This window comes from Falco rusticolus, chromosome Z, assembly GCF_015220075.1.
Source record: "Falco rusticolus isolate bFalRus1 chromosome Z, bFalRus1.pri, whole genome shotgun sequence".
Classification (NCBI taxonomy): Eukaryota; Metazoa; Chordata; class Aves; order Falconiformes; family Falconidae; genus Falco; species Falco rusticolus.
This window is the reverse complement of record NC_051210.1, coordinates 49,149,336-49,165,998: the sequence shown is the minus strand read 5'-3', so window position 1 is coordinate 49,165,998 and position 16,663 is coordinate 49,149,336. Positions and strand designations below refer to the sequence as shown.

The window sequence follows — 16,663 nt, the reverse complement described above, 5'->3', positions numbered from 1 at the left end:
GCTGAAGGGAAGTAGTAAATGTTTCAAATATTGACTTTAAAAATCACTTCTCTTTTTTTTTTTTGCAAATTTAGTCAGTCTTTGCACCAAGAGCAGTGGAAAGACAACCAGCAGTGAAAAGGAGTTGAGGGCCTGCTGGGCAATAACCATGCGTTTCCAAAAAAAACCAGTCAGATCCCTGACACAGCCAGTTCTTGACATGTTTAATGCTTTAACAATTAAGCCTTTTATTCCTTCTTTTTTCAGTATCTTCTCAGATTGAAATACATCCTCCTGTGTGGGTGGATACACATTTTTAGTTTGGTTATTGTTCTGATGATTAATTGTTATATTGGGACTTAAGGGTTAAACTACTAGTGAAGTGTGTTAGCCAAATTTTATTTACCTTTTCCAGCATTTGTTGTTTTAGGTTTCATTTAGGACAGGAAATTTTTGGCAAGATTCAAAATCAAGTCCAAAGATATGTATTAAGCAACACTTTTTGTTAGCACATAAGACACAACTGATTCCATCCATTTCTAAACTTTTACCACTTGAAGTATTAAAAAAAATAGTTTCTCACCAGTCTATAAAAAGTAATTTCCTTGTTCCCCTTGCAAATCCTAGGGTACTTCAGTGTGGTGGATACTTTTATCAATTAGTTGACTTTTTCTAGAAGATCACACTGTAGTGACTGAAACTGCGTGTCCATCTTGAAAGATAAATAAGTGCATGTGAGCAATCTTTGCTCATGTGGTAAGAAAGTGTGTATACCCTCTGCCCTGAAATGCGTATTAAATACCTTCTTCCAAATAAAAGTGCAGCCTCAGGTCTGTTCCCTGTAGTTTGCTGAGAATCCAAACTTGATACGGTCTAAACAGACTTTGTTCAGGGTCTTAGTAAGTATATTTTCTTTTCTAAAAGTAACCCTGACGTGAATTTACTCAGCTTATGAATGAAGTTGGAATTCACTTTTCACCTTAGCAGGTTACCTGTTTCCGTCAGGCATTCTCACATCAAGGATGAATTCTGAAAGAAGTGGGTGAGTTACCCTGTATTAAAAAAGATGAGCCTTATCCTTTTGCGTGATTAGATATCAATTGTGTATGTCAGGAGGAAGTACTGGATAGCTTTGTTGCTCCTCCATATCATTTTTCAAACCCTGCTGGTCAAAGATGAAGGAGGTCAGGGGAAAAGGAAACTCTGCTCCTGCCATTCCTGAATCCCTTTCCATTCTGATTCATTTGCCCAAAGTGTCTCTTTTGCCATTGTCAATTATTTTCCAGCAGTCATCACATCCAAATTCACTATTCATGCTATTCATGTCATTATTTGTTATGAATGTAAGGAATGTGTTGGCAGGCAGTCATGCCATTTCTGCCAAAATCAAGTAAGTGGGTCCATCTAATCCTATCCAGAAAAATAGCAAGTGCCTTATTAAAAGAAGGTGAAATGTTGGTCCCCTATTTCTTCGAGGAGGAAGTTGAAAGGCTTCTTCCATTGTGAGGCTTCTGAACCTACCATGTCCGCAGCTGATCTGTGAGAATGGAATTTTTTTCTTCTGGTCTTCACAGTGGTTTTTCCCACCAGCTGTTTCAGACTTGGCACATCTTTGGCAGCATGCGTGGCTACCACTGGAGTCAGTACCACACAGTGGCTTTCTGTACCGCAGCGTGTCCTGTCTGTTGGGGGAATCCTTCACCTGGTGCATACCAGAGGCAGAAATGTCGTTCTTTTTGTGGTTCTCGTAGGTACTCTATGAGTGCCTAATACACAGCTCTGGTTCTTTTGAAACTGGTAGTTTTTTCTCTGTGTAAGAAGGCTTCCTGGAAATAATAATAGTGAAGTGTAGTATCACAGTTCAAGTACCGTTTTGGCAGCAGTGTTGAGCTAACTTATCATCAGATTTGGTGACTATTAATTAGGAATTAAGTGTTGTGTTCTAAAGCTGGCAGTTAACTATGTTTTCTCAGTGGGATGTAAGTATACTTGTGTGAGGCCATGGTAATTTGATCACTGAAGATAGTGGGGTTTGTGACCTGTGGGCTTGTTCCTTGAGAGAGAGCTTGGTATTTTTTTACGTAGGAGTATGGTGGGTAGAGCGTATGTCTTGCTGAGTAGACTGATAGGATAAATCTTTCTGCTATCGTAGACAGACAGACAGTTACAGGCAACGCTATTTCACTGTCTCCCTAACCAATTCCTGTGAACAATTACATAACAATTAAAAGGGAGGAGGGAAGAAGAGGGCTGGATAAGCCATTTATTTTTCTGCTCAGTAGAAAGGGTTATGTATCAGTGACCTTTGACTTTTCTTTAATATAAGTTGCTTGTGATTTCTGTGATAATACTGAACATGTGTATAGTCTTTTGTATCTGTTTGGCTGTACTATATTCTCTGCATATAATATGTTTATTTATAGAGTTTTCAATTGTATTTTAATATATCCACATAATAAACATAACACCTTGTGTGCTTTGATCAGTTTCTTTAACTATGGGAAATAATTTTTCTTTTCAGTGGAGTGAAGTAAATGCTGATATAAAAGCTACAGCAGACATTCAAATGAGTGAATATTTAGAAAAAGATGAAAAGCATGTTCATATTATCTTTGTGTGTTACTTAAAGAATGTTGTAAATGTATGCAGTACCACTGTGCTGGGGGACTGTAGTCTGAAATAACATGGGAACTAACATATTAATATCAAGGTAAAGGTACATATTCCCCAGATGCATAGTTTTACCTTTTTCAGCTTTTATTATCTTTAGAATAGTGTTCCATTTATTTCATGTATACAGAAGTATTAATTGGCCATGACATGTTCCAAAGACAAAAGAAAGGTCTAATTCACTCTAACAAACTTGTTAGTCACTGTTTATATCAAGAGGATTGTGAATCTACAGAGAGTAACACTGTTTTCTTCTACAGTTGCTTTGTTTATAAATCAAAAATTTTTAAGTGACCTGCAGTGTCTGCTTGTAGTTTGAAATGATACTTCTAAAGGAGACCACCATGTAGCACAGACATTTATCCCTTAAGATTAATCCTTTAAGTTAATTTGGGGGGAAGAAGTGCACAAAAAGAAATGTGAATATTGTGGTGTTTTTGAAGTGTTGGGATTTTTTGTTCTTGAACGTAGTATTCCATATTCTAAGAAAAAGTCCTTCTGAAGTATGTAATTGCTCATTTCTGTGAGCAGTGGGCAATTTGTGAATGCTAAGCTCTTGGTTCAAATCTTAACAGAACACATTACTTCTGATTTACTGTATGTACTAGTACTTCTAAACTTTTTCTTTACATTATTCTCTATGAATAGATCTGATTGTTAACTTGTATTTTTTGTGGGATTTTTAGTACCTAAAGTGCACAGCTGTCTCAGAGTGGTAATGCTTAGAGTCATGTTTGCTCTCATTAGTTCTATCAATTTCTAATTGTTATGAATTCACAGTATTACAGTCGAGTGATTTGTGTGATTTATCTGGTGAAGTACATGATCTTTCACTTAACAAAAATAGGAGTTTAAAGTTTTCATCCATCCTGGTTCTGTTACTGTTTGCTTTGTTCACCAGTCACTCTGATCCTCCTAGCAGGGGACAAGACCTAGAGAACAAAACTGGTAGCGACTGTGTAGATAAAAAGCTAGTGAATTCTGCTTTTAAGGCACAGAGGGAATAGTATATAAAAGAATAAAAATTGGAATGAAAGTACAGCGTCTTTAACCTGCAGATCTATTGTACCTTTGAAAAGCTTGTACTCTGAGAAAAACATACTGTGATGCTACAAAGATTCATAATTATGTGACAGAACACTTTGAAAAGAGGTCACTCTTTAGAAACTGACCACAAGGCTTACTGAGAAAATAGACTACATTATGAATAATTGCAGAAGTAAAGAATGCATTTCCTTAAGATGTCTAGGTATTGTTTTATTGAAATACTAGGTGTCACGATGTAGTTTATTTATTCTCTGATACAGATGTATTATTTATTTTCTGACAGAGCCACTTTTTAAAGTTAGTGAAGATGATGGGGTCAAGAACAGTGCTCCAAAGGGGAATATGAAAGAAGTTTCACATCAGACATTACAGAAGGTAAGATACCAACTCCAGCATATAGATCTACATTTTAATGTAAGAACCATACATATATATATATATAAAAGCCAGTACTTATTAATTTAGGCCATGATTTTTTTTTCCTATTTCAAAAATACAGATTTCCAAAATTGTGTCAGAAATTAATTCTAGTGAAGTAGCTGTGAATGCATCCTGTGAGATAAACACCGTTAATGTCAGAAAAGATGAAAAGAATGTTTAGAGATATAATATTAAAAATTAACAAATTATCTAAATTGGAAGTAACAAACACTTAGCATTTTACCACTGCTAAGTTCAGAAACCTTCATTTCTTTTCCTTAGTATTTAACTTTAGATGATATCAGGGTTAATCTCCACAGAGCTCTTGCTATGGAATAAAATTGATACATAATGGTGATAAATCCACCTTTTGCTGTATTTAAATTTTGGCACAATGTTGCATGTGCAAACGTTTTCTATATACGTGGGTTTATCACTCTTCACAGATAGTACCGTATCCATTTAGTGTTCTTTGACTTAGCAAACATGATGAGTATTTAATTATTACTGCTCAACATTCTACATGTTTTACTTCATACCATAACAAGATGTTCTTAACTAGTTGTTATTTGTATTGATATTTGTAATATACACAAGTAGTTCAGTATGTTAACAGGTGTTCACTTAAGAGGGCTCACTTGTATTTTACCATATGTTTTGTTTGCTGCAAAGAAAAGACATCCTTCAGACAGTATCATGCCTTTTGTTTGTCATTTTGCAAAACAATATTTGTTTAATTACTTATAAATCTTTAAAAGCATGCTTAAATTGAATAAACACAAATCTATAACTTTGAATGTCAGTTCGGGTATGTCTATTTATTTTTTATTTGTGAATTAACTTGTAGGAAGTATGGTAATTTACAGCAGATGATGTGATTGCATATACTTGTAGCACTTGCCATATGGTCAGGCAATGAAGGCTGTCATCTCGTTATTACTGAATGACAAACATCATGTTAAAATAATAACACACAGAATAGGAAGTGCTCACATTCATTTATCTTAAGGTAGAGTGAGTAATTGAAATAATATGAATGCTACCATCTGAATTGTCACACAGTTTATGCTTGCTTATCATCTATATTTCAGAACTATAATTTTGTTTGCCAGGTACTACATAATTTTTATCTCTATGGATATACAGAGTTATGATGGTACCTTAGGGACAGGTGTAGAAGCTATTCATTGTTTGTTTCCTTCCAGCTGTCATCCATGACTTTAAGCATAGTGAGTGCAAAAACTTGCTTTAAAGAACTGAGAAAATAGTAGCAGAATCTCAGTTCAGGAAGGTGGCTGAAGAAAGGTACTGGTCCAGCCCCTTTTCATTGGGGATTTTAGTCATAAACCTTGGTTTCATTTGGAAAAATACCATTTGTTTCTAATTTCACGCAATAACTGTGTGTAGCCATAAGGCAATCCCTTTTAGTTGTGGGAGTGCTACAATTTCCATGAAAGGAAGACAGCAATGGATAGGCATGCTTATTAAAACTATCAAACTCGCAAATGCAATATCAAATTCACAAATGCATATGAAATTTGAGCAGTTCTTGCCTCTGTACACTAAGACCTCTCATTTATCTGAATCAAATCTCTAGTACCAACTTTGTAAATCATTCCATAAGTTTTAAAATAATTTTAATGCATTGGCAAAATGTCCTTGGAAAAGCATATAGCGTTTATTGAGAAATACTATGGTTTCAGTTATTTCAATGTCAAAGCAAGTTTTGATGTTTCATATTGCTACAAAGTGATGGAATTGGCCAGTATTTTAGAAGGTGAGTAGCTGAAGTTGCTACGTGCATTCTCTATAGCTCCTTGAAAAACAGTCTTTTCTACCCACGGCCTTAGTGAAAGAGCGGGCATGGACCTTGTAAAAACCAACCAAAAATATTTCTCAAAAATGGCTAAGTGGTTACTGAGCGCCAAACTCACTCTGATGCCCTTTGCAAGCTTCTGGGGAAGTCTCACAGACTAGATGTTCATTTTAGTATCTGCTGAAATTAAAATTGCACCTTATTTCTGGAAATTGTGGGCTTTGCTTGTAACTTTAAGCAAATATTCGAGAAGAACATTGAGAATCATTGTATTGTTAATGGCCTTGATTATGTGTAAGCCTTGGAGGACTGTACAAACAAAGCATATGCATCATATATAGGTAGAATATGCTGCTTTAAACTACATATGAGTTTACAAAGCAGATTCATTGAAACAGGGTAAATTGTCCCTTTCTGTGAGTAGAAAATACATTTCAGCCTTCATACTCTCAGGTGCTGAGCTTGGTTGGTTGGTTTGGAGTGTTTTGCAAGATCAAATTAATATTTAATTTGTGAACTTACAACACGTGAAAAAACTTGTTGATTTAAATAGGTAGGGCAAAATTGTCAGTATTACAAAAAAAAATTCTATCTGAAAATGTGTTTTTTAAATTCAATTAGTATGTATAACCATAACCAAATCAGTAATGAGCTCAAGATGCATCAGGAAGGTTCATTAACATACTTAAACTTCTGTGTCACTTTGCCTGGAATTTTAAGTTCTTTTACCATCTGCCCTTTGTTCAACAGCTGTATTATTGCAGCTAAAATGTTTTCATCTGCACTACATTAGAATTATTTTTAACTTAAGGACTATAGATTGCTTTTGTCCTTGTGCTTAATGTAATATTATTGTCATATAATAAATACATTTGAAACCATAGGGTTTTTTTGTACTGAGAGGCTAAAATACTATGAATGCTAAAATCGCTTTTGTTAGGTACATCAACTAGAGAGAACATTCAAAGCTATTGAAGGGGAATTAAAGAAACAGAAAGAAGTAAATAAAGACTTACTGAAGGAGAAAAATTATTTGAAAGCCTCTTTAAAAGTGCAAAAGGAAGATGCAGACACAAGAGAAAGAGATCTGGAAACTCTACTTAAGAGGATTTGTGAAATAAAAAAAGACAAAGCAGAACTTCAGTTAGCTCTTGATGAGCAGGAAAAAGAAGCTGCATCTTTGAAGAGGCAAGTGGCAGAAGCTAACAGGTTGAGAAATGAAAGTGAAGATTTGCTGAGTCAAGTGCAGGAGCTGAAGTCTTCGCTGGATGAAACCAAAGCAGTGGCAGCCTCTGGGCAATGTAATTGCAAGATAACAGGCACCAAGGTTAAATTAAAAACAGCCAAGAAAAAGAGCTCTTTGGGACATCATGGAGCTTTTCTCAAACAGTCCATCAAGGTTATGAGTAATGTATTTGAGAACTTCAGTAAGGACGGCTGGGAGGATGTAAGTGAAAGCAGGTACGGCTCTCATTAACTTAGCCCTGTAGAGGGGACACTGTGCATATGTAAAACACTAGCAAATGGAGATTGAATTTCAACTACTGTTGATTTGGTATTCAAAAAAAATACTGTCAGATCCTTTGAAATATCTTGGGAGGTCTTGTTCTGAGCTTATTGACTGAAATTTGCATGCAAAATTAGCCACAACTGCATGAGTATTTGAATAGGTGCCAGGAAACCCAAAAGAAGGCAATGCTTGATTTCTTCCAGTGATGCTATTTTCATGCAGTCATGAGGCTTGAAATTGACAGTTTGGCAGGTTGATTTAATTTGCTGGCCCTTTGCATATTCACCACTGACAGCTAAGGATTCCCAGGCAAGCCTACTAAGTCGGTTTAGTTATCTTGTGACATGCCGACCCGGGAGGAGAAACATTTTTTCCCCTTAATTTAGTTAGATAAATTTTGAATGACCCATTTCAGCTTGCTAGCAGATGTCTACAAGCTGTTTAACATCCTTTAAATTAAGAACCATCCACACTAATTATTTCATGTATGTTTTATGCACTGTCATTGTACTAACTTTAATTGAATGATGGTTAAAAATCAGTTCTTTAAAGGTAATTGTTACTGCATAGAGTCCCAGTCATGACTCACAAGGCCCTCAGAAAATTGCACTGGCAAGCTTCATAAATGTTTAGAATTTTTGCTTCTGCTTCTATTTGTCCACACGTACTTGGGAAGGCAGCAGTAAACCACTAGGTAAATGGGTGTCACACCTTTTCAATACTTTGTCCTAAGAGACATGCAAAGAAATTTCTCAAGCCCATGTTTACCCAAAATACAGAGAAGGTGACAAGACAGTGAGGTAAATGGAATTATCTTCATAAGCTTCTTGTTAGCTTTATATGTCATATGGAGCAGATCAACAGTGGCAAATGAAGCCCTTTTCCTGCTTCTCCCCATGCAAAACAAGGGGCTCCTGAACATGGTATCTTGAGAGAGAAAACAAATTAAGAACTATGTAATTGGTCAGTTGCTATCATTAATGTAAAGCTTGTTTGTTTTTCTGTTTAATACTGCAGATCTGATTTTACAGAAAACATATGTTTTTCTGTTGCAATTAGTGAGCTTTCTTTTTTAATCTACTGTGTTTTGCTTTTTAAGAACAAAATTGAGCAAACAAATTGTCATTGCAATTTTTAATTTGACATGAAGTGGAGAGTAATTGTAAGGCTTCAGTTGTCGCAGCTGGCCATAAATACAGCTTCCAATAATTGTACAAGTATCAGGTTAGAGGATTCTTGCTGTAGAATAGTGAACATTTTGGAAGGTGATGTTTCAAGGTGTGATTCTCAACAAGTTAGGGAAATACCTTCATTTAGTTCCCTCTTCTACATGTTAATAAATATTTTCTCTGAGTTTCTAGATTCAAGCCTTCCATTTTCTAAACAGAACATTCCTTGAAAGTATTCAAGTGAGGGAAACTCATATACAGTTAGAAATACCTCTGTGCTACTGCAGCACCTTTAAACCATTACTCTGATTTCTGTACTTATCAGTCGGTAAGACATACCAATGTGTCAGGACATGTTTTGGATAGTATAAACACGTTTCTGTATGAACTCTTCAATTAGTGGCCATTTCTCAGGGTAAGTAGCCTCCATCTCTAAACTGTTGATTTCTATGGTGGTGCAACTTAATTGGAACTCAGTTGTGCCACCTTAAGTGTCTTGGTTTAAGAAGTTACAAATCAAAATTACCTTCTGTTGAGGGATTCGTTCACAAATCCAATTGCACAAATGGTTATTTCTATGTTATAGAAAATGACATATCCAAGACTTCATGTTTTAAGATGGACTTCACTAAATATCTGAAAAGAAATGATAGTTTGGGGCAAGGCAGTGAAAAACTGGAAATTAAGAGCACATTGAGTGCAAGTTAAGGGAAAAATTCAAAGTAGAATGGAAGTTTCAGGTCCAGTTTCTCTGTGTGACCATGAATTTCAGAAGGACTGCCAAGCTTGCAGAATTTAAAAGCACTCCAGAGGGGTGCTAGGCAGAGATTTCACTGCAGTGTGATTTTTGAGTTTGTCTCAGTTGACACTACAAATAAAGTTCAATTGAAACAAAATGTTATTGAGTGAAGTACTGTGCTTTTGTTTCTTTTGTTACCAAATGTGAAAGTGAAGGGAAGTAGAAACATAGTATGACTTTGTGAGCCATTCACAGACCAGAAGTACTCTCAGGTAGTTTTTCATGTCTGTCACTTTTGTTAGACGGTAAGAAAAGCTGTCCTTTAAGAAGCAGTTGAAGTCTCAGACCATGCATTGTGGAGTGAGATTCCATTTGAGAGAATAGAACCTGATAATTTCAGAGATTTCTTCTTCATCATATTTGTAAGCATCTGTTGAATAGATCAACTTAGTACTCTTTGGATTTTATATTACTCTTCTTTCTTGCATGTGTTATTTTTGATGTGATCAAGCATTGGCTGTTTGGAACTTTTTAACTTTTAGTTTTACTGCATTCTGTTTTCCTGAATGTGCTGTTTTAGTGACTCTGAAATACCAACTTCTGAAAGTTTGGAAACAGTGATTATGAAGACAATGCAAAACATTGATCCACTGCCAGATAGAAGTAAACAACAGGGAAAAAAGCAAATACAACATGGTCAAAAGCACTGCAACATTGATCATTTACAAGGCAAAAACCAGCAGTGTAATAAAAAGGTGTGTAACAGAACTTGTTTTGTTCTCCTGTGCAGAGTGTTGAAGTTTAATTGTTCATATTATCACTGCTGTTCTCCTCTTAATTAATTTGACTCTTGTTGTAACCTGAAAAGAAAATCTGCTTCCAGATATTCAATGGATGGTTTCATTATAATTTAGAATATTTTCTGAACAATTAGCCTGCAAACGTATTTGCAGGGACTGTCAGGAGTGCAAAAGCTGATTAAAACGTGTAAAGCTGCTGTAAGCTAGTCCTGCTGTCTCACAGGCCAGACAAAGAATGCTGCAAACATCACATTAAATTATTTCTCAATCAGCAAAGCCATACAGAACAGGGCGACCTAACCCATAACAAGGAAACAGCAACATCCCCTCCTCCCCTCTAGCCAAATGGTGTGCTGATTAATCAAGCATGAACACCTCTCGGTTCATTTGGTGTGTGCAGAAGGAGTTGTCTCCATCTTAGAAAGATGCTTTTGGCTCTGCTCTGTCCAGGAGATTCTATCTAGAGGAAAGTTTGCTTTTAGCTTCTTCTTAGCCCATTTACATTCATTGTCTGGGATTTGAACCCCTCATCTCATTCCTAACATCTATATGCTGTTTTCTCACAGAAGAGGTCCAGCTGGTTGTTTCCCAGGTCTTTAGAGGCTCTGTACAATCTGTAACAGATGACTCATTTTTGGACTTTTGAACACTGTCTAATACTTTTTCCCATCTGCGTTTGGCCAAATAAATCACTTCATGGAATTTAAAACGCAAGCAGATATTGTTGTTTCTTAGTTCAAGAAACAGAATACTGAAACACTGAACAACTTGCCTCTGTTAGAAAACTAGTTTGAAATTCTGTTATATATGGTGATACAGTGAAGTTTGAAAACAGATTATATTTTCATAGTCTCTAAAATTTTAAAGCAAATACAAACTCTCTGGTCATGTTAAATATTCTTGATTGTGTGTTTCCATCAAAAGATCTATTTTTCTGGCAGAAAAGGTGAAAAAAAGGGAAATTCTTCTGCAACCATCTTTTGGTACAGAATACACAGTATGAGCAGGTGCACATGATACATGTGAAAATCTGACAGTGTGCTACTCCTGTTATCTCCTGCTGCTCCTAAGTGAAGATATACAAGGCAGGGAATCCAGGAGGCTGTGGACTCTCTTGCTTCATAGTGCAGGCACAGCCAGCCTCTCCTGTTTGCCTATATAGCATTTACTCTCTCTTTCTGGAAAAGGCCAACACAGGTATATTCTGATACACATACGTAACAGATTGGTGGACTGGGAGCCTACACGAGAAGCATCCCAAGAGCTCTAAGCAGGTATATATGCCTCAGCAGGAGTCCCCTGTTGCAGGAAAAGCACCTGAAAACATGGTTTGTGAGTAGAGAAGATAGTATTGCAAAAAGGTTTAGTATTGACAATTGGGAGCACCACTTTTAACACAAGTCTTAAATCCCTCCTGAGGTTTTAAGGCCAATCCAGCTGGGTCATGGTATTCTCATACAAAAAGAGGGTAGAGAAATCTCCCAAACCTGAGCTATGCCTGGGGTTGGAGAGGAGATCATTTATGACACAAGGACTTTCTCAGTTTTGCCTTTTGTGTTATAAATATGTAATACCCTGTGAAGTATCAGGAGAGTTACTGGCACTCTCTTACAACTCAAGTATTTATCAGAGCTGTGGTGCAGAGTGGAGATCTCCAGCTTTTCATTGCAGGCATGGATGTTTGCTCATCATCTGCCAACAGCTCCGTTCCCTGTAACATAATCACTATTGCAGACTAGCATTGATCATGCAATTACGTATCTTCAGTGAGTGTAAGATCCTCTGGACATACAGATAGGGACTTAGTACTGGTTTCCACTGTTGTCTTTGAGTCATGGAATAAAATAATTAAGAGACTACTCGAAGGAGACAGACCTACAAAAGCTTGATCTCCTTTGTTTTGCTTTCATTTTAGCCTGAAAAAGTGGCAGTTATATTTTTTTTTCTAGCCTATCCTGTTTCCCTGTCCTTTGGATTTTGTGGTGATTGTATAAACCTAGAATTCAAAAAAGCTATCCTGCAATGTCAGTAATTTCTTCAGTGCAGTTAATAGATAATCTGATGCTGTTTACTCTTTTAAATTCGATGAACAGCTATGTTAATTACGAATATTTCCAGAAACATGTGTGTTATCACATAGAAATCGCAAAATGAAGACTTTAAGAATTGGATTAATGTTGCAGAATTCCAGAACAAAAGCATTTCAAAACACACTGAGTATTTAAGAGCTAGGGAAACAGTATTTTGATTTTGGAGTAAGCCATGCTCCAGACATTATCATTTAACATACTGCAAGGAGCATTCTTCTTTAGCCTCTGCTTCCTTCATTGAACATTTGATACGTTCTGGCAATAGCTGATTTTTCAAATCAGGTATTTAAAAGGCATGCAGCTGACTTTTGTTAAACCCTGTACAAACACAGGAGTTGTATTTGCATGTTCATATATATTCATGCATTTTCCAGTTACAGCTCAGTGTCTAATCTGATCTTCATCCTTTTGAACTAGTAAGACTGTTACTCCTTTTTATTTTCATTTAAATAATCTTGATAATTAGGATATTGTAAGTTTTCAAGTAATACATAGCATCTTTTTTCCCTAAAAGTAAATGCATATCTAAAAAAATCAAATGTTCCAGAACCTATCAAAGTGTAGGCATTAACAGACACTTCATTTTTCTCTGGGATTCTTTGGAAAGGGTTGTGGTTTACCTATAACAGTTTGTTATTTCTTCTACATTTGGTGGGAAAGATAGAAGTTTGTACTCTTTGCTGGTTGATGTAAGACTGATTTTCAAATCAAAATTATTTAGAGTTTTGTGTATTATTTGAAGTAATTTTTGTTGTTTCAGTTCAGACTGCAAAACTTTGGAGTATTGTGGTTGCTGGCTTTGTACTTCTGTTTTTTATTTAACACCATTCACAGAATGAAGACACAGAGAGGTTGCATTCCAAAAGGAGAAAGATCTGCTGTCTTACAACATCTTATCCAACAATTCTAAGCAAAGGTAGGAATATCATATATTTTTGGCAGCTTCATAAGTAGGATTGACAAAGCATTCCTGCCTGATATTCCAAAACCTCTTGTATATTACATAAACCCACTTATATACTTTTGTAGGATTTGCTTGTTTAAATTTCCACAACCGTATTTTCAAAGATTTAGCTCATTATTTTAAGTTGAAATTGTCATATAAAAAGAGACCAGCAAACAGCATCTTTTCAATGCAGTTAAAATATACTCTCTTTCTATTAGGTCCTACCTATTGAATCTAATCAATGAAATAGGCTTTTCACTGCCTGTTGTTGTTTGTCCCATGTAGCCAACACAGCCAATGAAACAAAAGTAACTGTATTTTGTCTTAGACCTTAAAAAAAATATCTGTTAACAAGACAGTGGTAATACCAATCAGAAGTGAGACACATTTAACTTCCAAGTCCTTGTTGAGTTTGCAGCATTGGCACTTCAGAAAATTAATAACATAGAGAGAGCACTTACAGGTTAACTGAATTAATTTACCAGTTTGCTTCCTGAGAAATATTGTAGAGGCTAGAAAGAACATTGTTTTGAAGGGCCAAAGATAAATTAGAAATCATTTTATTTGCAACGATCTTTCAGTTTAATAACATGCTGTTTTATGTTTAGTGAACAGAACAAAAAGAAGAAATATCATTGTCCAGAAACCAGGCTACCGTGTTACTCTACTGCAGGAAAGAATCAAGTCATTGCAGCAGCAGATAGCTATTTTACAGAATGAAAAAAAGACAGCAGCGTCTTCTGTGAAGGGATTTAAAGAAACCAATGAAAAACTAACAGCTCAGCTACATTTGGCTGATCAGAGACTTCAAACTAGTAAACTGACCATAGAGGTAAAGTACTTTTCGTTATGGTGTCTTACAATGTTCAGCTTAATTCTGTTGTAATGCTGTGAAATTTTGATATCATTAATTCCTGTCTCTTAATATGTTTTGATCAAAATTATGAAATGTCATATACCAGCATGCTTTATATGAGATACTGAATCAATGTATAAATTATATTGAGGACTGATTTACTGTTGTATCAACCCAGTTCATTAATCCTTCTGAAAAAGAAGTGGTCTTCATGCTGACGTTTTACCTGCATTCAAGTGGGTGAGGGAAGTTTCACTTTTAGCCTGTGGGCTAAGAACTTGCCTGACTACCTGGTCAGTACGTGACCACCACCCGTTCCACTGTGAAGAACAGGCACTTCTGGAGAAACAGACTATCTGCATGGGCCCCAAGGGTGGAGCGATCAAGGCAACTGGAGTTTTCTTCTAAAGGGGGCTCAGACCAGTTCTGTATCTATTTAATCCCATCTCTTTGTCAAGGTGAAAAGCTAGAGAACAAGATTTATGAAAACAGAGACTTGTAAACTATTTGGTTAACAGCCCCAAAGATGCTAGCTTTCTTCTCTGCTTCAGTCTTCATTCCTACTTAATCCTTTCCCATACCATTACTCCTTTCTGGTTTTCCCCATTCTCATTTATATATATGTATTTTGTGTTAATCTATATGCAGCTCCTCAGCTGGAATTCTTTTCTATTCATACTGTAGTGATTGGCCTGCCCTTTATAGAGCTGAATCAACAAACACTTTTGCAGTAATTGTCTCCTGTTGGTCACACACACATCCTGCTTCCAGAATTATAGTGCTACAACAGATGGACTTGCTGGAAGGAGGCAGACATTAAAAAAGAAATCAAATCCCCTCCCCCTCAAACTTCTCTGCATTTCTGTCTTCACACAGAAGGCAGAAGCAGTATCAGGAGCAGCACTTTTCACTTTCTTAGGGCTGGGGAACTGCTAATTTCTAGAGGAGAGAAAACCTAATTTCTGTTACTCATTTTGCATAACTATATATATGTAATGAGTTGTTCAAAAATAGTTTCCAAGGTCATTGGAACCAATGGAGAACTGCCTATCTCACAAACAGTATCATAATGTAAAGTTTCATGGACAGTATAAACTTCACAGAGAGTTATATGTGTGATTTAGGTAAAATATTCTGCTTGCTCAGACATCTTCATGATTTGCCTTCCTAGAAGACTACACCTTAGGTGTCCATACAAGTGCAATGTGAGGAATAAAATAAAAAAGGCCATTATCAGGAAACTTTAAAAAAAAAAAAAGAAAAAAAAAGGCAGAATTCATGTCAAGATAAGTGCTGCTGTAATGTAAAAGACTGACTAGAAGTGATACAGCATTGTCTTTACACCAAACCAGTTTTATTTCACTCAGTGTTTCTGGAAAGTTTAAAAAAATTGGTCACTGGTCTATTTAAAGGGTGGTGCATTCTAAGCAAAAATAAATAAATGGTCTTGCAGTTACTCAAGGAAAAATCTTTATTAGGCATGCACATTTTTTTTCCTTCTCAGCAAACAATTCAAATTCCCTTTCTTACAACTAATTACTCTTCAGGTGCCATACTAGTGCTACCAAGTGGGAAATTTAAAGCAGAGGCTTGGGCTACTTGCCAAGTGAAAATTAAGGAGGTAAAGAACCTAAACCGTCACTGCAGGGTACATGCACATTTTAGAGAGAGAACCATGATTCAGACAGATCAAATGGTTGTAAAGCACACATTTGTGTGGGGGTTTTGTGTTTGTGTTTGTGGTTTTTTTTTTTATAAGAAATACTACCTAGAAGTGAAGTTTTAAAATATTGCAAGGGAAATTACAATTTTTGGAAATAACTTTTTCACTAGCAAGAATACTTCTCAATGCTTCTGTTTTTAGATTTTAGAATTTTCTTGAACACGTAGAAGGTAAAAAACAGGTGAACAAACCATGAAAGACTGAAAGATTGAGACAATCTCTGGCTTTAGGGAGACTTTTTAACGCTTCAGGAGTGTCAGAATGACTAATATATAAAAATAAGCTTCCATATATAATCATTAAGTTCTGAGTAATCTTATAATAACAGTGAACTGGTGATGCTGCCCTAAGGTAAGTATGGCATTGTAGCAACTGTAAACATTAACATCATGGCTTGGATGAGATGCCATGTTGCGTGAATTTAGCTAAGAAAATAAATCCATTAGTAGACAAGGGCAGAAGTTTTTGCAGTCAGTTCTTCATTATAATCCCCAAGGAATCTAGTGCTAGAAGGTCGACTCTAGTTTTAAGATGTAATGTTCCAGATGTTCATTTTGAGATAGATTTTACAGCTTGTACAGCCTAAGGACTGTCTAGCATCTCTTGATTTTCAGAATGTATCTACATGTGTGGTTTTGTGTATTTTTCTTGAAGATCCACACAGCCATGTATGTATGTATATATTTGTCTTTCTGCTTGTAGGAGTTCAGAATGCTGAAATACTTTCTTTTGTTTGGCCTTATAAACACTTAGCAGTAATGTAGATTTCTTGCTTTGTTTTGTTTCTGCAAAAGCAATTCTTTGCATATTTCTGAAAAAATGACTGCACATGTGAGTCAAAGCTTGCATTCTCCAAGGATTCACATTACCACTGAGTCAAGACTGTCTGTAAAGAAGT

The 16,663-nt window shown here is 35.9% G+C and overlaps 1 protein-coding gene across 1 annotated transcript in view; it reads left to right on the top strand.

Moving 5' to 3' along the window:
* The window catches only part of CNTLN (centlein), a 191,432-nt gene that overhangs the window by 126,424 nt on the left and 48,345 nt on the right, over nucleotides 1–16,663 (top strand). Inside the window, exons 14-18 of the mRNA XM_037372632.1 lie at nucleotides 3,980–4,071; nucleotides 6,873–7,393; nucleotides 9,931–10,105; nucleotides 13,075–13,156; nucleotides 13,795–14,018. Of these exons, the coding sequence (XP_037228529.1) occupies nucleotides 3,980–4,071; nucleotides 6,873–7,393; nucleotides 9,931–10,105; nucleotides 13,075–13,156; nucleotides 13,795–14,018 (1,094 nt within the window). The remainder of the gene's footprint in view (nucleotides 1–3,979; nucleotides 4,072–6,872; nucleotides 7,394–9,930; nucleotides 10,106–13,074; nucleotides 13,157–13,794; nucleotides 14,019–16,663) is intronic.